We start from the raw sequence: 17,270 nt of genomic DNA on the forward strand, positions 1-17,270 counted from the left end.
TCAGTCAACAAATCTTTCAGGTCTCTGGGCTGCTCAGCTTTCATGGAAGCCACCAAGACTCAGGTGAGCTCGGCTCCCTTGGGCTTTCTGCCAAGCTCAGGGCCATGAGCATCCTGGGACCTTATCGGGTAGGGCCTTACGTACTCCATTTCTGCTTTGAGTCCTTGACCTCTGCCAGGTCCTAGGTGACAGCTCAGAGTGCAGAAGAAATAGATTGAGGCATATTCTTGACCTTCTCAGCCAAGGAGAGAAGTGCCTTGTGAACTCTGAGAACAGACACCCACAAACACAACCCAGAGGAAGGCACCTTTGGAGGACATCTTTAAGGAGGAGAAGGCATTCTGGGAAGTAAATCAGACACGTAAAAACACCCAAGGGTCTGGCTCTCCATGGGGCCTAGAGGTGGCTCACTCTGCCTTGTGCTTTTGGGGGCCAGGGTGGCAGGAGGTGAGGCTGGCATGTGCGGCAAAGCCCAGCTCTTGGAGGGTCCTAAAACTGGCTGAGGATCTTGGCATTTTTTCTGGAAACACTGGGGCTCCTCGGAAGGGCTCTGCCAAATGCGGGTATTCCTAGTGCTTACCCTCAAAGGACCGTGTGAGGACTGAGATACAGTCCCAGGGCACACAGGGTACTGTGTACTCTGCAGCTGTCACTCAAGTCCTGAGCGGGGGGTTAGGTGTCTGTTTCTCTGTGTGAGTGGTAGATACTCTTTTCCTTTTTTTCTTCTATTTTTAGCAGCATCCTACAGGAGAGGAAACAGTTCTGAGCCATCAAAGGAGAGGATGAGCCCCAGTTCTGTGGACTTCCCCTGCTTTCTCTGCAGCTGTGCAGGAGGAGGGGGAGGCTGGGAGGTGAGGAGGGGGGGAGGGGTGGAAGCGCTGTCCTGGGTGCTCTGTGGGTGGAGTGTACCCTGGCCACTGTGGCCATTTCTCCCCTGCTTGTGAACGCTGACAAGTCAGACCCGGGAGCCTGTGGATTCCCTAGGCTTCTGCGAGCACCCTAACCCTGCCTTTTCTTGGGCCTCCTCCTCAGCTCTGTAGGGACCCCTTGCACCTGCTCCCCCAGGTGGGTCAAGAGGCCAGGTGGGCCAGGAGAAGTGGCACACACCTGTAATCCCAGCAGTTTGGGAGGCTGAGGCAGGAGGATGCAGAGTTCAAAGCCAGTCTCAGCAACTTAGTGAAGCTCTAACTAAGCCACTCAGTAAGACCCTTTCTCTAAATAAAATATAAAAAAGGGCTGGGGATGTGGCTCATTGCTTAAGCACCCCTGGGGTCAAGCCCGGGTACCGGGGGGGAAAAAAACAAAACAAAACAAAACAAAACAAAAACAAAAAAGCAGGCCCAACAGGTAAATGTGGTTGTGTGCTCTGTGACCAAGTCAGAGCGGCCTCCCTAGGGACCCACCTACTCCAACCAACACCCTCCCCAGCAGCAGCAGCAGCCTCTGCATTAGGCCGCTACATTCCTTCCCTCCTCAAATGAGCTGCTATGTCCTGCTGGGGGCGGCCAAGGCCCTGACACAGACCAGGAGTTGGAAGAGGGCCTCTGCTCCCAGTCCTGGCTGCCAGGAGTCCAGGCACATCCTGTGAAACTGAACTGGGGATGGCATAGTGCCACTTTTAAGTTTGGGGGTCTGAAAACAATCGGTGCACACAGAGGACCAGGCAGGGATCTGGCACAGAATAACTGTTCTCGTCAAGGTACCTGCTATGGCCGCTGAAAACCCTCCCTTATCTTTCCTACCTCTTTGCTGTTATCACGACCCCATCTTAGGAACAGAATACCAAGTGCCAGAGAAGACTAGGAGCTTGCCCAGGGTTGCACAGCACAGCCAGGATCCAAGATCCCATGACTACCCAGTCACCAGACAAGGGCTTCTCCCCCAGCAATTGAAGCAGGAACAGATGGGTCTGCAGAGGACGGGGCTCTGGGGGGATGGCTAGGTCCTCCCCTGGGCCTGACCCTCCCTGCCTTGGCACGAAGACTAGAGTAGCAGCCAGGTACGAAGCTCCTGCCTCAGTCCCCCTCCTCCTGTGGCCTTGCTCTGTGCTGCTGTCAAAGCCCCCAGGCAGTTGTGCTGAAAAAATGTCAAAGGAAATCTCACAAGATGGCAAGAGGGTATACTTGATATTTTTTGGAGATGGATAAATGTGGCCAGAGTGAGAAGGAGGGCTCAAGCTGTGGAATGTTCTAGCAATGGTGGAACAGGCTTGAATGGTGTCATGTTGAGGTTGGAGTTGCCCTTTAGTTTCCATGCAGAGCCTTCCCCTGGAGCCCACTGTCAGCTGGACATCTCCCCTGGATGCCCAGAGGCACTGCAAACTTGATCCACCTAAGACCAACATCTATCTGAGCATCTTCTCCCAAACCTGTGCCCACCTATCTTCCTGTCCAACCTGAATTTCTGGATCTCCTTTGTTCCCTGGGAAACCTGTCAGTCATGTTCCTCTGAGTCTTCATCCTAAGTGTCTTCTACCTCTGTCCACTCCATGGTCACAGCCCTATGTCAGGCTGCACAAACTGCTGCCCGGATACAGTAGCTTCCTCTCTGTCGGGTTCATCTTCCGAACGCTCTTCTTTGATGATCAGTGTTACTCTCTTGCTTCACAAACCTCTGTAGCTCCCTGTTGCCCCCACAAATTCTACACAGTGGGAAATGCCTCAGCATTACCTGAGGTACCCTTGGAAAATGCAGACGCCTTGGCCCTACTCGACACCCCCTGATTCAGGCTTTCTGAGGCTCCCGAGGCCACTTGGATGAGAACTAAAGGCTGAGAATCCCAAAGCTCTAGGAAATCTCCAAACTCTCTAGTTCCCCCCGTTGATACCCGAGTAGCTCTGTTGAGTGTTCAAGTCCATCTGGAACGAAGGGTCCACGAACACCTCAGCATGCTGGCAGAAGGGTTGTGCAAGATTCCGAATGTAAGTGCTGGACACAGGGCTTGCTACACAGGGTGCTCTGCAGGGCTTTGTTCTGGTGTCCCAGTCAGAGTGTTGGGGTAAGACCTTCTCTGCAGAGCCCCAGTGGGGCCTGGCCTGGCCTCGCACACTGTAAACAGGAGGAAGACTCCCTCACTACACCATTCTCCCAGCCCAGGAGCCTGCTTCCAATTACACCCACAGGCGGAAACTCTGGGAGCAGACAAGAAACAACACCTAAGCCCCTGGGACTGGCCTGCCTGGAACATCTGACCCAGCCTGGGACGCCACGGCCTGCCTGTTCCAGCCCTTCCTGCTCCCCTGGTCTGGCTCTCACAGTTGTTGGCCTTCTCTCTGTCTTCAGGTCCCTAAAGAAGGATGAACAAAGACACTCTCTAATGCATACAGGAAGTAAGGTGCCAGTACCCCTTTCACAGATGGGGAAGCTGAGGTGGAGAGGGGGAATTCTCAGCCAAACCCAAGCAGGTTCCCAGGGGTCTTTGGTGCCACGCCTGGGTGTCACGTGGTTACCTGTCTGCCTATCCCAATCTTCAAGCTGGGCAGCCCTTCAGAAATGCCAGGGAATCTGTGAGCTCCCGCTCCTACGCCTAGGCTGGAGAAAGCGCTTCCTTAGATGGAAACTCCACATTCTGTTTAGGAGAGACCTTGCTATAAATGTAAAATTAAAACAGTGAGCAAGGAGCAGGCAGAGGAGACACCAACAGAGCTCTGTGGTGATGCCTGGGGCCGAGTTGTCCCTGCACCCCTGAATGTATCGGGCAGGAGAAGAGACTGGATTCCAGGATCAGGAATTCTGCCTGAAGAGGGGTCAACTTAAACCTTTTGGGCACTGATCCACTTCAAGGTCCAAGCTGGCCCTCCAAGGGCTCCCCACCAGCCCAGGGAAAATAGGATAGGCTCAGAGAAGAAGGAGGGCTGTTATGGGGAGGCGGAGGGTGATAATGAAAACAGCTCTTGCAGCGCCTGCAGGAGTCTGGCCAGGCTAAGGAATGCAGGGTAAATTCACCCATCACTTGATTTTTATTTTTCCCAGCTGGTTGAAGTGGCGCAGGGGTGGGAAATGTCTCCGGGAGGGCTGTGCTGGGTCCCCCAGCTGCTTCATCCTCCCAATTCTAGGATGTGCCTCCCCACCCCGCCAGCCCCAGCTTGCCCTGGGACAACTAAATACACACACCCCCAACCTAGCAAGTGTTTGGCTGACTCACTACATAAACAGGGTGTTGGGTTTTCTTTGTCTTTGCTTTGTTTTGGATGTGAGCCCTCCCTACAAACTCGACAGCCCTCTGCACAGCTCAGAGGATGCCCAAGACTACATATCCCTCCCAGTCAGAGACTGGAGAAGCAAGAGGTGACAAAATGCAGATCAGGTTATCTGGGATTTTTTTGCTCTTGTTCTCCTACCTGAGCTTTCCTACCTGAGTCATGAAGGGCCTCAGATGGAAGGGAAGATGGGGGGCATTGTTTTTTAGATGGGGAAAATGAAACCCAGAGACAGGCAGTGACCCCAAGTGCTTGCTCCCTCTATATTCTGGATCTCTCACCCTCTTTTGGGATCCCTATAATAAGATTCCATAATTACAGAATCATTTATTGAGCACCTAGTAGGTGCCAGATGTGCTGCTAAGCATTTTACAGGCATAATCTCAGTGAATCTAGAGATCATCAACTGCAAGGAGTGGGTACTATTATTCATCCCATGTTTACAGGTGAAGAAATGGGGACTCAGAGAGATAAAGGCATCAACTGAGAGGTGGGTGTGGGAATTAAATTCTGGTATGCCTGGCACCAGAGCAGATCCTCCAAGACACAACTCAGAATAGTTTAGGTCACTTCTGGAGACGCCTCGTCCTCCAGAGAGTGCAGCTGATCCCTGGCAACAGACAGCATCAGGGCCAGGCGAGTGGCAAGCCCAGATGTGTTCATTGGGAAGGACTCTGGGTCCTTAGCCGGACCAGTGAGCCTTGGCAGCGTCTCCTGAAAACTTGGGAGTCGCGGGGTAACGGTTGCCCAGGGGTGTGCCCCCACGTGGTCAGCCTCCCGTTGAAACCCCAGGCTGTCCCGGCCCAGAGCTCCTGGGAATCCCCTTCTTGGTTCTGGATTTCAGTGCTGACTTCCTCCACGCATCCTCAGGCTCTGGGTCCCAAGCACCCATCCTCTCCAGCGCTTCTTCCCGCACAAACTCCTCTCCCAAGGTCCTGGCTCCCTCAGCTTCCTTGCTAAGTTCCAGGTCCGATCTCCCCTTTCCTGCACCCTCCTTGGCCGGCACCCCCATCCACAGCGCTCCTCGCGCGGGACCTCACCCAGTTGCGGCGGGTCGCAGAGGCGCTCCTACCTTACTGTCGGCGAGCACCGGGCGGGTCCGCAGCAGAAGCAGCAACAGCGGCAGCAGGAGCAGGGCCAGCGGCAGAGGCCGGGGCGGGAGGGCGGCCGCGGCCATGGCACCGCGGGCACTGCGGGCACCGCGGCCGCGAGCGGACGCTGGGAAGCTCGGGCTGCACAGCGAGCTCTGCGGTGCAGCCGGCTCTGCCGCTCCGCGCGCCCCTCTCTGCCCCTGCTCCCCGCCCCGAAACCCCTCCGGCGCCGCTGGGGCGGAGCTAGGGCGGAGGGGTCCCCTCCCCGCCCCGCCCCGCCCGCCGCGGGGCCTCCCTGCCATCCCGCGGCTCTCCAAAGGGCATCCCTGGCCAGGACTCAAAAGAGCGTCTAGTTCTGAGCCCGCAGGAGCAGCGAGGCCAGAAAGAGGAGTTCGGACTCCCCATACAGGTCGAGGTCCTATTCTGTGAGATGACGGACCTTGGAATTGTCCCTTCACCAATTTGAGCTTCAGTTTCCCCTAGGCAAAAGGGAGAAAATCGCCCTTCCTGAGTGGCTGGCTGTGAAGTTCCAATGAGTGATGCTTCCAGCAGGTGGGCCCTTGCGCTCTCTCAAGCCGTCCCCTTCTCTCCCCGGCACCCTGCTGACTCCAGTCTTCTCAAGACTCAGACCCTTCCCTTTCTGACTCTCCCAGGAGGCTCCCAAACAAACTTCAGCCCCACCTATCTTTGAAACCCTTTCTCTTCTTTCCATCCCCTCAGCGCCAGATTTTTGAAAGAACAGCCCAGGGACAGCCCAAGTCGCAGGATCCCCGCTTATCATCTCCCCCCAGGGGTCTTTGGTCTCAATTCTTCACCGAGATGCCTTGTTGCAGTCCTGAGACTCCCTGTAACCAAATGAGAAGACACTCTCCACCCCTTCTAAACCAACAGCCCAGTCATACCTTCCCGAACATCACCCTGGGTTTGCCTCTGGCTTTCTCTCTTTCACAGGGGACTCCTTTCCCGGTCTCTTGCAGGCCCTTCCTCCCCTGCGGACCCCTGGGGGTTGAAGCTCCCCTTCTTTCTCTACAGTATCAATGTAGGTGTCCCCTCTCCTGGGCCCAAGACAGATCGACTTGTGTGCTTACCTGGCCTTGTAAAGGAACATTTATTTGTGCCCCTGATGGTACCACCCCCCTACTCCCACCTTCCCACTATTCTCAAGCACTTTTCCTCTAAAACATTCCCCATCTTCATTTTCTCTTCATGTCATGGAACTGCTTTTCTGGTTGACATGAGTGTTTTCCTTGAAGGAAATAGATCACCAATGTACATGCATTGTTTCTAAGAGCAGCTGACTCAGCAGTCCTCAAAGTGAGGTTCCCTGGCCAGCAGTCTCAGTGTCACCTGGAAACTTGTCAGAAATGCAGATTCTCAGGTCGCACCCCAGCCTACTGATTCAGAAAAGTGTTCAGGGGCCCAGCAACACGTTTTCAAAAGTCCTTCAGGGCTTGAGGACCACTGACTGGGACAAGGTCAGGTGCTCAGTGACTCTCAGCTGACTTAAGGAATCATACATAGACCAGGAGTGGAGGTATATGCCTGTATACTGGGCAACTTGGGAGTTGAGGTAGGAGGACTGCAAGTTCAAGGCCAGCCTCAGCAACTTAATGAGACCCTGTCTCAAGAAAAACAAACAAAACCCAAAAAGGACTGGGGATGTAGCTCAGTGGAAAAATGCCCCTGGGTTCAGTACCCACAAACAAACAAACAAAAAACAAAAAACAAACAAACAAAAAACTCATGCAGTAGGTGTTCAGTACAATTTTTCAGTACAATTAGGCTCTTTTATAATTCCTGATCTTCTTCTTAGGGAGGGGTCAAAACCAGGCTTAGTGAGAGAAATAAATATTGTGTTTTCATGTACACAGATGATCTCTGAAAGGGCACACAATACATTCATACTGTGATTATCTCCAAGGAGTACTGCTATGGGTGGCAGTAACTGGAGTCAGGAGAATTCTCACTGAAGACTTTTTTTTGCATTCTATGGATTTTGCAACGTGTGCACTATCTCTTAAAAACCAACCAACCAACCAACCAACCAAACAGTGTACTCAAACAAAAGCAGTCAGGCAAGGGTTCCCTTTCCCAGCCCTTTCTCCTGGATGCAGCCTGGTTGCCTGAATTTCTAGGAGGGCCATAGGTTGGCAAGTCTGCTGTCACTAGAGGAGTTCTGCCCTCTATTGGCCATTGTCCCATGCAACCTGATGGTAACCTGGGGTGTCCCTGTCCCTCTGTGGGCTCCAAATACCAGGGAATCTCCCATTTCCTTAAATGTGCCAAGCTCTGACTTACTCTTGGGACCTTTTGCACGTGCTGTTTCTTCCACCTGAAACTTTCTCTCCACCCAGTCTGACACAGTCCCACTCATTCTCTCCATCTTATTTGAGTGCTTCTTATCCCAGAAAGCCACCCTCAACTATAGTGAGGTCCTGTTGTACACTCCCCCAGGACCTGGAACTTCTAAGGGAGTTCTCAGCTGTAGGACTTCCATGCCACTGTGGGTTTGTGTGATTTCTTGATTTGATTAGTGTATGTCTGCCTCCTCCACCATAGGATAAGTTTCCCCTAATGAGGCTGATGCCTGCCTTGTTCTCTGCTGTATCCTTTTCTTTGTTTGTGTCCCTCTGTCTGCTTCTGGCCTCAGGACCACTCCCCTGCAGATTTCCCCTCCCCTCCCCTTCCCTTCTCTTCCCTCATCTTCTGTCTTAAGTTCTACTGGAGTAGGGGGAATCTTTTTCATCTTTCTGAGTCTAGGTACACATTCCCCTTGCTTTTCTCAGTGTTGTGGTATTTTTGACTCTTCCAAGAAGCATTTTCAGTAGGGAGTATCTGGTCCCCATTTTCTAAATAACATTAGTAATAGGTTACATTTATGAAGATAGACCTTACATTAATTGCTTTGTATATATATATTCTGATTCCTTTCATTCAGTCAGCAATTGGGGTTACAATGATGAGATAATAAAGAGCTTTAAATAGTCAGGAGAATTTGGGAAGGCTGTGTTAGACAGGAAAATTCTAGCCCTAGGAAGTCCACACAATCCTGACATATTTTAGAAGGCGAAGCTGAGGGAATAGCCCAGAGGACCCATCTCTTCTGTCCCTTTTCCCCCGCGAAATGCTAAGGGTTCTCTTCTCGTAAGAGAGGCTAGCATTGCTCCCTGCCTTTGGGGGAGCTCAAAAATGGTGGTGAGGAAGCCACCATCACTGAGACCATTTCTTACAGTCTGCAGAGAGTTCAACAGAGCCTTGTGGTAATACAGAGAGGACCTAATTGTTCCTTGGTTGGAAGTATTAAGGAAGGTGCCACTGAAGAAGTATTTGAACAGAACCTAGAAAGATGAAAACAATTGAGAGTGGGATGGGGGAAGTCGGCAGCATTCCAGCTTTCTGACCAACTGGGATTGGAATCTCACTCCTGGGTGATTTCATCAGTTTATGATAAGGGCAATACCGAGGTTACCTCATTGAGAGGGTGTGAGGTTTAGGCAACAAAGCGTTAACGTATATCTCTCAGAACAGTAGCCAACACAGATCAAGGATGAAGCACAGGTTAACCAATGTTGGTAACCCCCCAAGTACTTTGGAAAACCTGCCGTAGCAGGTGAGGGAAGGGGTGCGACAAGAAATGTAGACAGGGGTCAGAACAGGCAGGAATGCAAATGGCAGGACAAGGATTTAAAATTAAGGAATCACAGAGAGGAGCCAAAGGACTGGCGTGTCCATGTAGTGGAATGGAGAGGAGGGGAGCAGAGGAGAGGGCGGGAAATGAGCCGCCAGGGAGGAAGTTGCAGCACAACCCAGTCGAGAGGCGGGCGTAGCACCAGTGTTCTTGTTCTTTGTCCTCAAGCAGGCCAGGTAGGGCTCAGACCCTGGGCAGTAGCCGCAGAGTACTTTCGTAGAAGACAACCTAGCAGGCCCAGAAGCTGGTGGCCGCGCGCCACCTGGTGGCCCCTGGAGGTGTGCTCAGGTGCGAGCAGCGGAGAAAATCCAGGATTATGCCCCCAGAAAAAATTCCGACGCTGAGGCGGGGTGTGCGTGCGGTATCTTTCACCTGGACCCCGTCCCTAGTGCATCTCCATTCACAGATAGGGAAACTGAGCAGAGGGAAAGGAGAAGAGGGCCGGTAAGGGGCCACCAAACGGAGGGCTTCAGGACACTTGGAGTTAAAAGTCTGATGTTTTCTTTAACGGTAATCAATGTCCCTGAGCTTAGTTTGTCCATCTGTTCTATGGGCAGGGGCAAAATGAAAGAGGAGGAAGAGAAACTACTCTTTCCCGCCCACCCGGAGGTAAAGGGCTCTAAACACTACCCCGGAAAGCAGAGTTGTATAGATTCATTTGCATACGAACACAGTCACTCGGAGTTAAACTCCGGTGCTTTAATCTCAGGTCCAATTTGTCCCGCAGCGGCGGAGGAAGACCTTAGTGAATACCTTCAAACCCCGCCTCCTCGGGGCCCCGCCCACAGGGCTGGGCTTCGTTGCACGTGCTCACCCGGCTTCTTCTAGACCCGCCTCCTTGGGAAGACTCATGGATGGGGTGGGGGGATAAGAGGAGTCATAGGACACTTTGACCACGGATAGGTGATAATAGAGAGAAAGCCCTGAAACAACAATTTATTCAGTATTTATCATAAGTCTTACCAGGTTTCGTGTTATCGATAAGCCTTGGATTTCCCTTCTCAAGGCTGCTTACTCTTCCTGGCACCCCTTCGGTTGGTGGGGTCTTGGGTGTCCGGCCTCTCCGGACGGACTCCATTTCCCGGCGTGCCCCGCAGGGCCGTGCGTGGCAGCGGCGCGTGACGTCAGGGGAGGGAGCTGGCCAGTGCTGAGGGGGCGCGGCGCGGCGGGGCGCGGAGCCGGGCGGCTCGGGGCCCAGAGAGCGCCTCGGCCGGGAGCCCGCCGGCTCCTGACAGCCCCCTCCCCTCGGTGGACGACGACGACGACGAGGGCGCGGGTCATGGCGGAGCAGCGAACCCGGCGCGGGCCCTGAGCACCACCGCATGGAGCGGGACGAACGGCCGCCTAGCGGAGGGGGAGGCGGCGGGGGCTCGGCGGGGTTCCTAGAGCCGCCAGCCGCGCTCCCTCCGCCGCCGCGCAACGGTGGGTGAGGGGCCTGCGGAGCCCTGGCCGGGCGAGGACCGGCCTTCTGCCCCTCTTCAGGGATTCCCCTCTTCTCGGCCGACTCTAGCTCTGGGAAGCCTCAGCGGCCCCTCAACGTGGACCTTCACCCGGGTCTTCCTTTGCGCGGACCCTTCCTCTCCTCCCGGGTCTTTCTCGCTTAAAATCCTCTCCTTTTCTTCCCTTCCCGTTCCCCTCCGCGCGGCCCTCCCCCTGCCCGGTTCCCTGGGCACCGAGCTCCATTTCCCCCTCCCGCAGTTCCCTCGGCACAGGCCTCCCCTCCCCCAGTCCCCTCAGCGCCAGTCCTTCCTCCTCCCCCCGGGTCTCCCACGCGGGTCCCTCCCGGCCCTCCCGACCCGACGCCACACCCTGTGCCCCCACCTTCCTAGAGCGTTTTCCTTGCCACAGCCGCGCGCTTCCCCTCTTAATACCGCGAGCCCTCACATCCCCGCCCTGCGCGGAGCCCCTGTTGGTTGGTGTCCTCGTCGTTTCCTTTTTCGGACCTCTTGGTGCCTGCTCCTGTCCCAGCCTCACCTTCCCCGCCGCCCTGCAGTCTCTTGCTTGCCTCCGCCCCTGCTCAGTCCCTTTAGCTAAGCGACGACTTTCTGCTGGCTCAGGTCTCTTGCCCGGCTGGAGGCTTGGGACACCTGCCTCTTCCTGGCGTCTGCCGGCGCGCCCCAGTCCGCGCTTGCCCAGCCTTGTTCTCTTTTTTCCCTGCCGGATCCAGGACCTCGGGCGCTCAGAATTCCTCACCTGGTCAGACTCTTCCTGCCGACCTCCCCCCACCCCTCCGTCCGGGCCAAGTCCTCAGGTTCCTCGGGCCTCCCTCCCCCTGTAGGCTGTTTTATTTGTATCTGTTTGATATTTCCCCCCTCGGTGTTTGCGGCGGAATGTTTTTATTGGTAACGTGTAAGGAGCTTTTGTGAGGTCGTAAAAGGTGAACTTTTGAACTTGGAAAGCGCCCTGGAGCAATTAGCGCAGGCGATAGCCCCGGGAGGCCTGCATTACAAAGGGTGCTCATACCGGCCGGCAAACGCTCCGGCAGCAAACCCGATTTATTTATTTATTTGCCCTGCCTTCCACCTTTCACATCTCCTCATTTCCGAATAAAGGGCAGGCTCTCGGAGATCCGTGCCTCCTCCCCTCTCTGCGCCATAAACTCGCAATTCTCTGAAAGATCTGGGACCGAGCAGTGTCTAACAAGTAACAGATTTCAAATTGAATACAAACACCCGGGACAGTTAGGAGGCACTAAAAATTAATTGCTTCAGCAAGAAGTTTCTCAGTCAGGACAGTGACCTGGCAGGTGCGAAGAAAGTAACCTGGAAATAGGTCACTTGGCTAAGCGCTCAATTGTTGGGTGAATGAAGAGCTACACAGGGGAGAAATCTTGTGTTGGATCTGTGCCTTCACAGGTTTATTAACTCATCAAACATTTATTGTTAATTCAGTAGTCTAGTTTTTTTTTTTTTTTTTTTTTGTTTGTTTGTTTTGTTTTTTTTCTTCAACCAGTTAAGTGAAAGGTGTTTAGAAGAGAGTCTGGTTAACTTCACTTGGTGTTGCTGATCAGATGCTGATGTTTCAAAGCTCATGTTATTTTGAAAGATGTTCATGATGTGTGGTGTCTGGTGGCTGACCATGTCATGAGGTGTCTTTGGAGACTAATTTCTGAATGTGAACATGTTTGAAATCAATAAAATCCCATGTCACAAAGGAGAAGCCTGGAATGCAGTTAGGGTAGAAGGAGACAGTATCATAGGAACAAAGGATTTCCTTAATGCTTTTGACTTTTAAAGCTAGTTTGTGTGGAGATTTGGTTTGGTATTAATTTGTGAGAATTGTAAATCCTAGTCTAAAATTTGCTGTGCTTTTTAATCTAAGCTCCAGAGCTATTGTATGGCCCACGTATTAGCATGTTTCCTTAGTGCTTTCCTATGTGTGAATACTTCCTGTGCCACCTGTGCATATAATGTAGATGACAGAATTTACTGCAGACATTACTTTCAGTTCTACTTGAGAATATTGTTGTAAGGGAAGCCTGAGAACTGCATTTGTTATTAATTATTCATTAGTACATTTTAAAGGACTAAATGATAATTTTAACTCTTAATCAGATTTCTCATTCATAGTCTCATTTCCTGAACTGGTCAGAAGCATTTAAAAGAACGTTGTCGAGTAATCCATTTCTGCTAAGGTAGAAATATTTTACATAAGTCCATGTTAGTAGTACAAATATTTTCTTTTTGTTGAAAACATGATGGGAGCTTCTAGCCTGATGGACTTAATACATAAATAAAATGGTTGTGAGATATTTTATTTTAGTTTTTGACTTAAAAACTAATGTATACTGTTTCACAATTCATATTTATTAGTACTTAGGAACTTAAAATGGTCAAAGAAGAATTGCCAAAAAAAATCAAATATAGTTTGCCTTTGGAATAGTGGTCATATATATATATATATATATATATTTTTTTTTTTTTTTTTTTTTTTGGTTCCTAATTACTGTTTTCCTTCAACAATAAGCAAAACTGCTCAATTTCTAAGCAGAAAAAAAGAAAACTCCTGACTTTCTATCATAGTGACAGATTTCCATTTTGTATGAAATAGTTGCAAAAGATAACTATCTAGATAGGAGGTCTTTGGTCTGTGCGGTGAAGAAAAAATCTGGAGGTGGAATTTTAAAAATGTTTTCCTGCAGGAAACACCATGGATGCTGAATTTACAGTCCTTTAAAAAAAAAAAAAAAATTCTATCAGGATAGAGTTGTTAGCCTTTTGATTCACCATCACCCTTTCAAGAATTCCGTGCTGACAGTGCTGTATTCAGTTGTTGCTTGTAGGTTTTCATAACAAACATGAACTCATTTAGTGCTACTAGAGGATTGCTCCTTTTTGGGAATTCCAAGGTATATGAATGACTTGATGAAGCATATGCTGAATATTGTATTTATTCATTTTAAGAGAGAGTAGATTTTTTAAATATTTAAAGCAAAAGAAAGTTTCTAGGCATTTTAAGTAATTAAAAGCACATTTCATATAATTACACTTTATAGGAAATGGGGAGTTCACTGAATAATATGATGCCTTTTTCCTGCTGTTACTATGCCATCTAAATGCTTATCCCTGAAAATAAGTAAATATTTCCCATGACAATTTAACTTTTCCATTGTTACTTTAAAATTTAATTGGGTTGACTTAAAATTTCTTCTTTTGTTAAATCAGTATGCTTATACTTGCAATACACAGATTTATTATTAGCAGGTTCTGTGACCACCAAAGAACATTAAAAGAAGGCAGCAGCAAACAAATCCACTGGTAATTTTGGGTAGCTGATGTGGGAGATAACATTTCCAATCTGATTTATAATTCCCCAATTTTCTTCTTAGCATTTCTGACTCATGTATATATCAGAATATGATCATGACATGCTTCCTAATCCATAATTCATTCTGAATTCTCTAGCAGAAAGGTATATGCATGGGATGTGTTAGCATGTGAAAAGGAGTTAAATGGGGAGCTGATGAAAAAAAAATGGTTAATTTCCAAGAATCTGCCCATATCATTCATTTCTTCGTTTTATCCATCATTTCTAGGTTTCTCATTTCTTTGCCTTTTTCCTCCTCACTCGTGGGGCAAAAATAGAAAACAGACTTAGATTAAAATACTGATTATAGTTGGAAATGATGGTGCTGTAATCCCAGCAACTCTGGAGGCAGAGTTTCTTTTTTGAGACAGAATTTTGAGGCCAACCTCCCACACTGTCTCAAAAAATAAAGGGCTGGGGATGTAGCTCTGTGGTAAAGAACCCCTGGGTTCTATTCCCAATAACAAAATAAATAAATAAATGCAGATTATGGCATAGTAGAGGATGGTAGATTAAAATGAAAACTGCTACTTTACTACTGGTAAAAGGAGATTTCTCATACCATTTCTAGTGCTTGTGCAGATTAGTTTTAAATTGCTATGATGCTTCATGATTTGTTGTTAGAAAAATTGGTCTGCTAATGAATTGTGTTCAGATGGTAACTCCAGCTTTAAAATTTCAATATGCCAGAATAGATCCTTCCACATTAAGAGAGTCAGGAAATTCATCTTGGTCTTGGGGTCCTTGTCATAATTTTCTCTTCTCACATTCATTTTTGGGTTAAATGTCATTTCTTTGCTCAGAGTTTTTTTCAAAGCATATAATTAAATAGATAGTTAAATTTGGGAAGATATCTTTTAAGAGTAAATTTTACATTGTTGGTAAAATCTGTTTTTTTTAAATGGGCAATAAAAGTACCTTATTTTGTCTCTAACACTTTGGAAGTATTTTCAAAACTGACAAGTTGTGAGAGTAAATGTTTTGTTTCAAATTTTTATATATATATATATTTTTTCGGTGTTGGTGATTGAACCCAAGGCCTTGTGCTTGCTAGGCCAGCACTCTACCAACTGAGCTATATCCCCAGCCCCTCAAAATTTTTTATATTCTTAAGGTCATTTTTTTTTTTTTTTTTAATTTTAAAGTTTTTCCAGGCTCAGGTAATTTCTTGAGGATTTATGAATGCCTTTAATTGATAACTCAGGTTGAGAAATACCAGAATTATTTAAGTTGGTAAGAAGGGGGCTTGGTATTGAGCAGGTAATTCTTTTATGACTATTGAACTTTTTTGTAGCTGAAGTTTCAGATTCCTCTGAGCTTAATCTTAACTTTGAAAAATATCTCTGTAGCATTCCTAGAATCCAGCCTTTTGTTTATTGGTCTTCCAGTATAGCTTGTCTTTATAAAAAAGGTGAAGGGTGTTGGATTGTAGGTAATGGAAAATGAGATTAAAAAAAAAAAAATCAAACAACACAACATTGTGAGATGTTCAACCTGCTTTTTCATTGTGGTATAGAAAATAGGTACAGTATGAGAACTTTATTTGAAATAATAGTTTTCCTACCTTATTTTGTCCTTATTGCCAGTTAAACAGCAGGCTCTCTAGAACAGCTTCTCAAGAAAAGAGATTTTTTCCACTAGTTACAATTATTTAAAAAAGACTTTACTGGTGTTCCCGGTAATTCTAATTAACAGTGCTTTAGTTTGGGAACGGACTAGGATTTCCTTAGCTGGCTGCTGGGGAACTGAATTGCTTTTCTCCCCACCCCCAGCTACATTGAATCTTTTGATCCCCAAGCTACAGTGGTTGTCATTTGAGAAAGCAAACCAAGAGAAAATAAGTTGTGAAAATAGCCTACTTTGAAGCTTTATTTGCATATTGGAATTTTTGTTATTTAAATTATAGGAATAGTTTGAACCCTTAACATTTTATCTTTGTGGAAGGAAGCTGGCCAAACTATTGTGTGTGAGTGGAAAATTCCTGAATTTCCTTAAAAATACTTCTTTTTCTGTTATTTATTTATTTATTTTTTTGCTTTTAAAAGTTTGGGGACTGTTTTAATACTGACAATAGCCATTTCAAGAAAGAAACTACCCTCATTTTAAATTCACAGGAGGCTTTCGAGAGTTTTGAATTTCTTTAGGAGTTTATGTTTGATTGAAATCAAAGTGAAGTGGAAACATTTAATTCAAGGTAATTTGTGGATTTTCCTTCAATATTATATAAGCTCAAATTGAAGACTCACAAATTCTTACGTTTCATACTAAATTACTGCTACAATTTTGTTATATTAAAAAATAATTTTTAACAACTATCTTCCGATGATGAGATCTTTGCATCCTACTTGCAAAGACTGTACCCTTCAATTTGTTTACACCAGAAAAACCATTCAAGCATGTACCACAGATGGCAGTAGTAGTATATTTTCTATTTTCTGAACTGATTCTTGCTTTTAAGTTGGTGTCAATTCTGTGGGCACTGTTGATAAGTCAGCTGGCAGGTGTAATGTTTCCAAAACCAATTCCCTGGGCAGCAACATGAAATGTATTCGGGGAAACAAATCCAAGCATTTGATTTGAAGATATGCTCTGTGGGTGGCTTGAACTATAATACTTTCCTCTCATTGCCAAATTAGGATATTATAAAAAGAATTTGGTGCTAGTTATTGAAGGAATTGTTAGAGTAATAAACTGTAGTACTTTGGAAGTGGAAGTGTAGTTATTGTGGTGGTATTAGCAAAGAATGTGTCTAAAAGATATTTGGACAACAATTTGCATTGGGAACAATTTATAATTCATTATATATTCAAGAATAATTATTTTAAGAGATATGCTTATTTTGAAGAGGTGGATAATTTTCCCACTTTTAATTTCCAATTCCTCCTTTCATTTCATAAAATCATGGAATATTAGATCTGTCTGTATAAAAGCATTTCAGAGGTTTGTAAGCAGGTCTAACTTGTTCTTCCAATCCTTTGCTGTAGTGCCAAAATTTGTGTTCTGTTATTTTTTTCTTCTAAAACTTTAACTGAATAAGGGGATGACCGATGAAATTAAATTTACTGTGATATTTTATCTCTAATGTTTCTTTGACATAATTCCATAATTTAGGAAACATTTTAGTAACAAATCTATGTTAAAAACAAAGGATAGACTGATTTCAGTGATGAGAACTAGCTTAACAATATATATTTTCATTTTAAGGATTATTTGTTTAATTCATGTGCTAATTTAAATCCTGAAGCTGTATGACCTTGGAAGAATTAAAAATTCAGTCTTGACTTTTTCCTTAGTTTCTTAGGCTCTTTTGCATCAGATACTTTGTTCTATAAGTCACAATTTATGTAATTTAGTCTTTCACGAAAGAAAACAGAAAAGACACTGCTTTGTAGTCATATATATACTTTTCATCATTCTTATTTCTTGCCTTTTAAATTTATCAACAAAATAATGACGTAGTTAAAAATAATGAAATAATAACTCTGA

At 47.2% G+C, this 17,270-nt stretch overlaps 2 protein-coding genes across 6 annotated transcripts in view; one reads left to right on the forward strand and one right to left on the reverse strand.

Annotated features, from left to right (window-relative positions):
- Olfml2a (olfactomedin like 2A) overlaps positions 1-5,489 on the reverse strand; it is a 29,061-nt gene extending 23,572 nt beyond the window's left edge. The window contains exon 1 of the mRNA XM_047525718.1: positions 5,272-5,489. Coding sequence (XP_047381674.1) covers positions 5,272-5,376 — 105 coding nt within the window. The 5' untranslated portion in view covers positions 5,377-5,489. The remainder of the gene's footprint in view (positions 1-5,271) is intronic.
- Positions 5,490-10,115: 4,626 nt separating this feature from the next.
- Nr6a1 (nuclear receptor subfamily 6 group A member 1) overlaps positions 10,116-17,270 on the forward strand; it is a 203,091-nt gene continuing 195,936 nt past the window's right edge. For all 5 annotated transcript variants that reach the window (XM_047524191.1, XM_047524192.1, XM_047524196.1 and 2 more), the window contains exon 1: positions 10,116-10,400. In XM_047524191.1, the coding sequence (XP_047380147.1) occupies positions 10,301-10,400 (100 nt within the window). In that variant the 5' untranslated portion in view covers positions 10,116-10,300. The remainder of the gene's footprint in view (positions 10,401-17,270) is intronic.

This window comes from Sciurus carolinensis, chromosome 14 (assembly GCF_902686445.1).
Source record: "Sciurus carolinensis chromosome 14, mSciCar1.2, whole genome shotgun sequence".
Taxonomy (NCBI): Eukaryota; Metazoa; Chordata; class Mammalia; order Rodentia; family Sciuridae; genus Sciurus; species Sciurus carolinensis.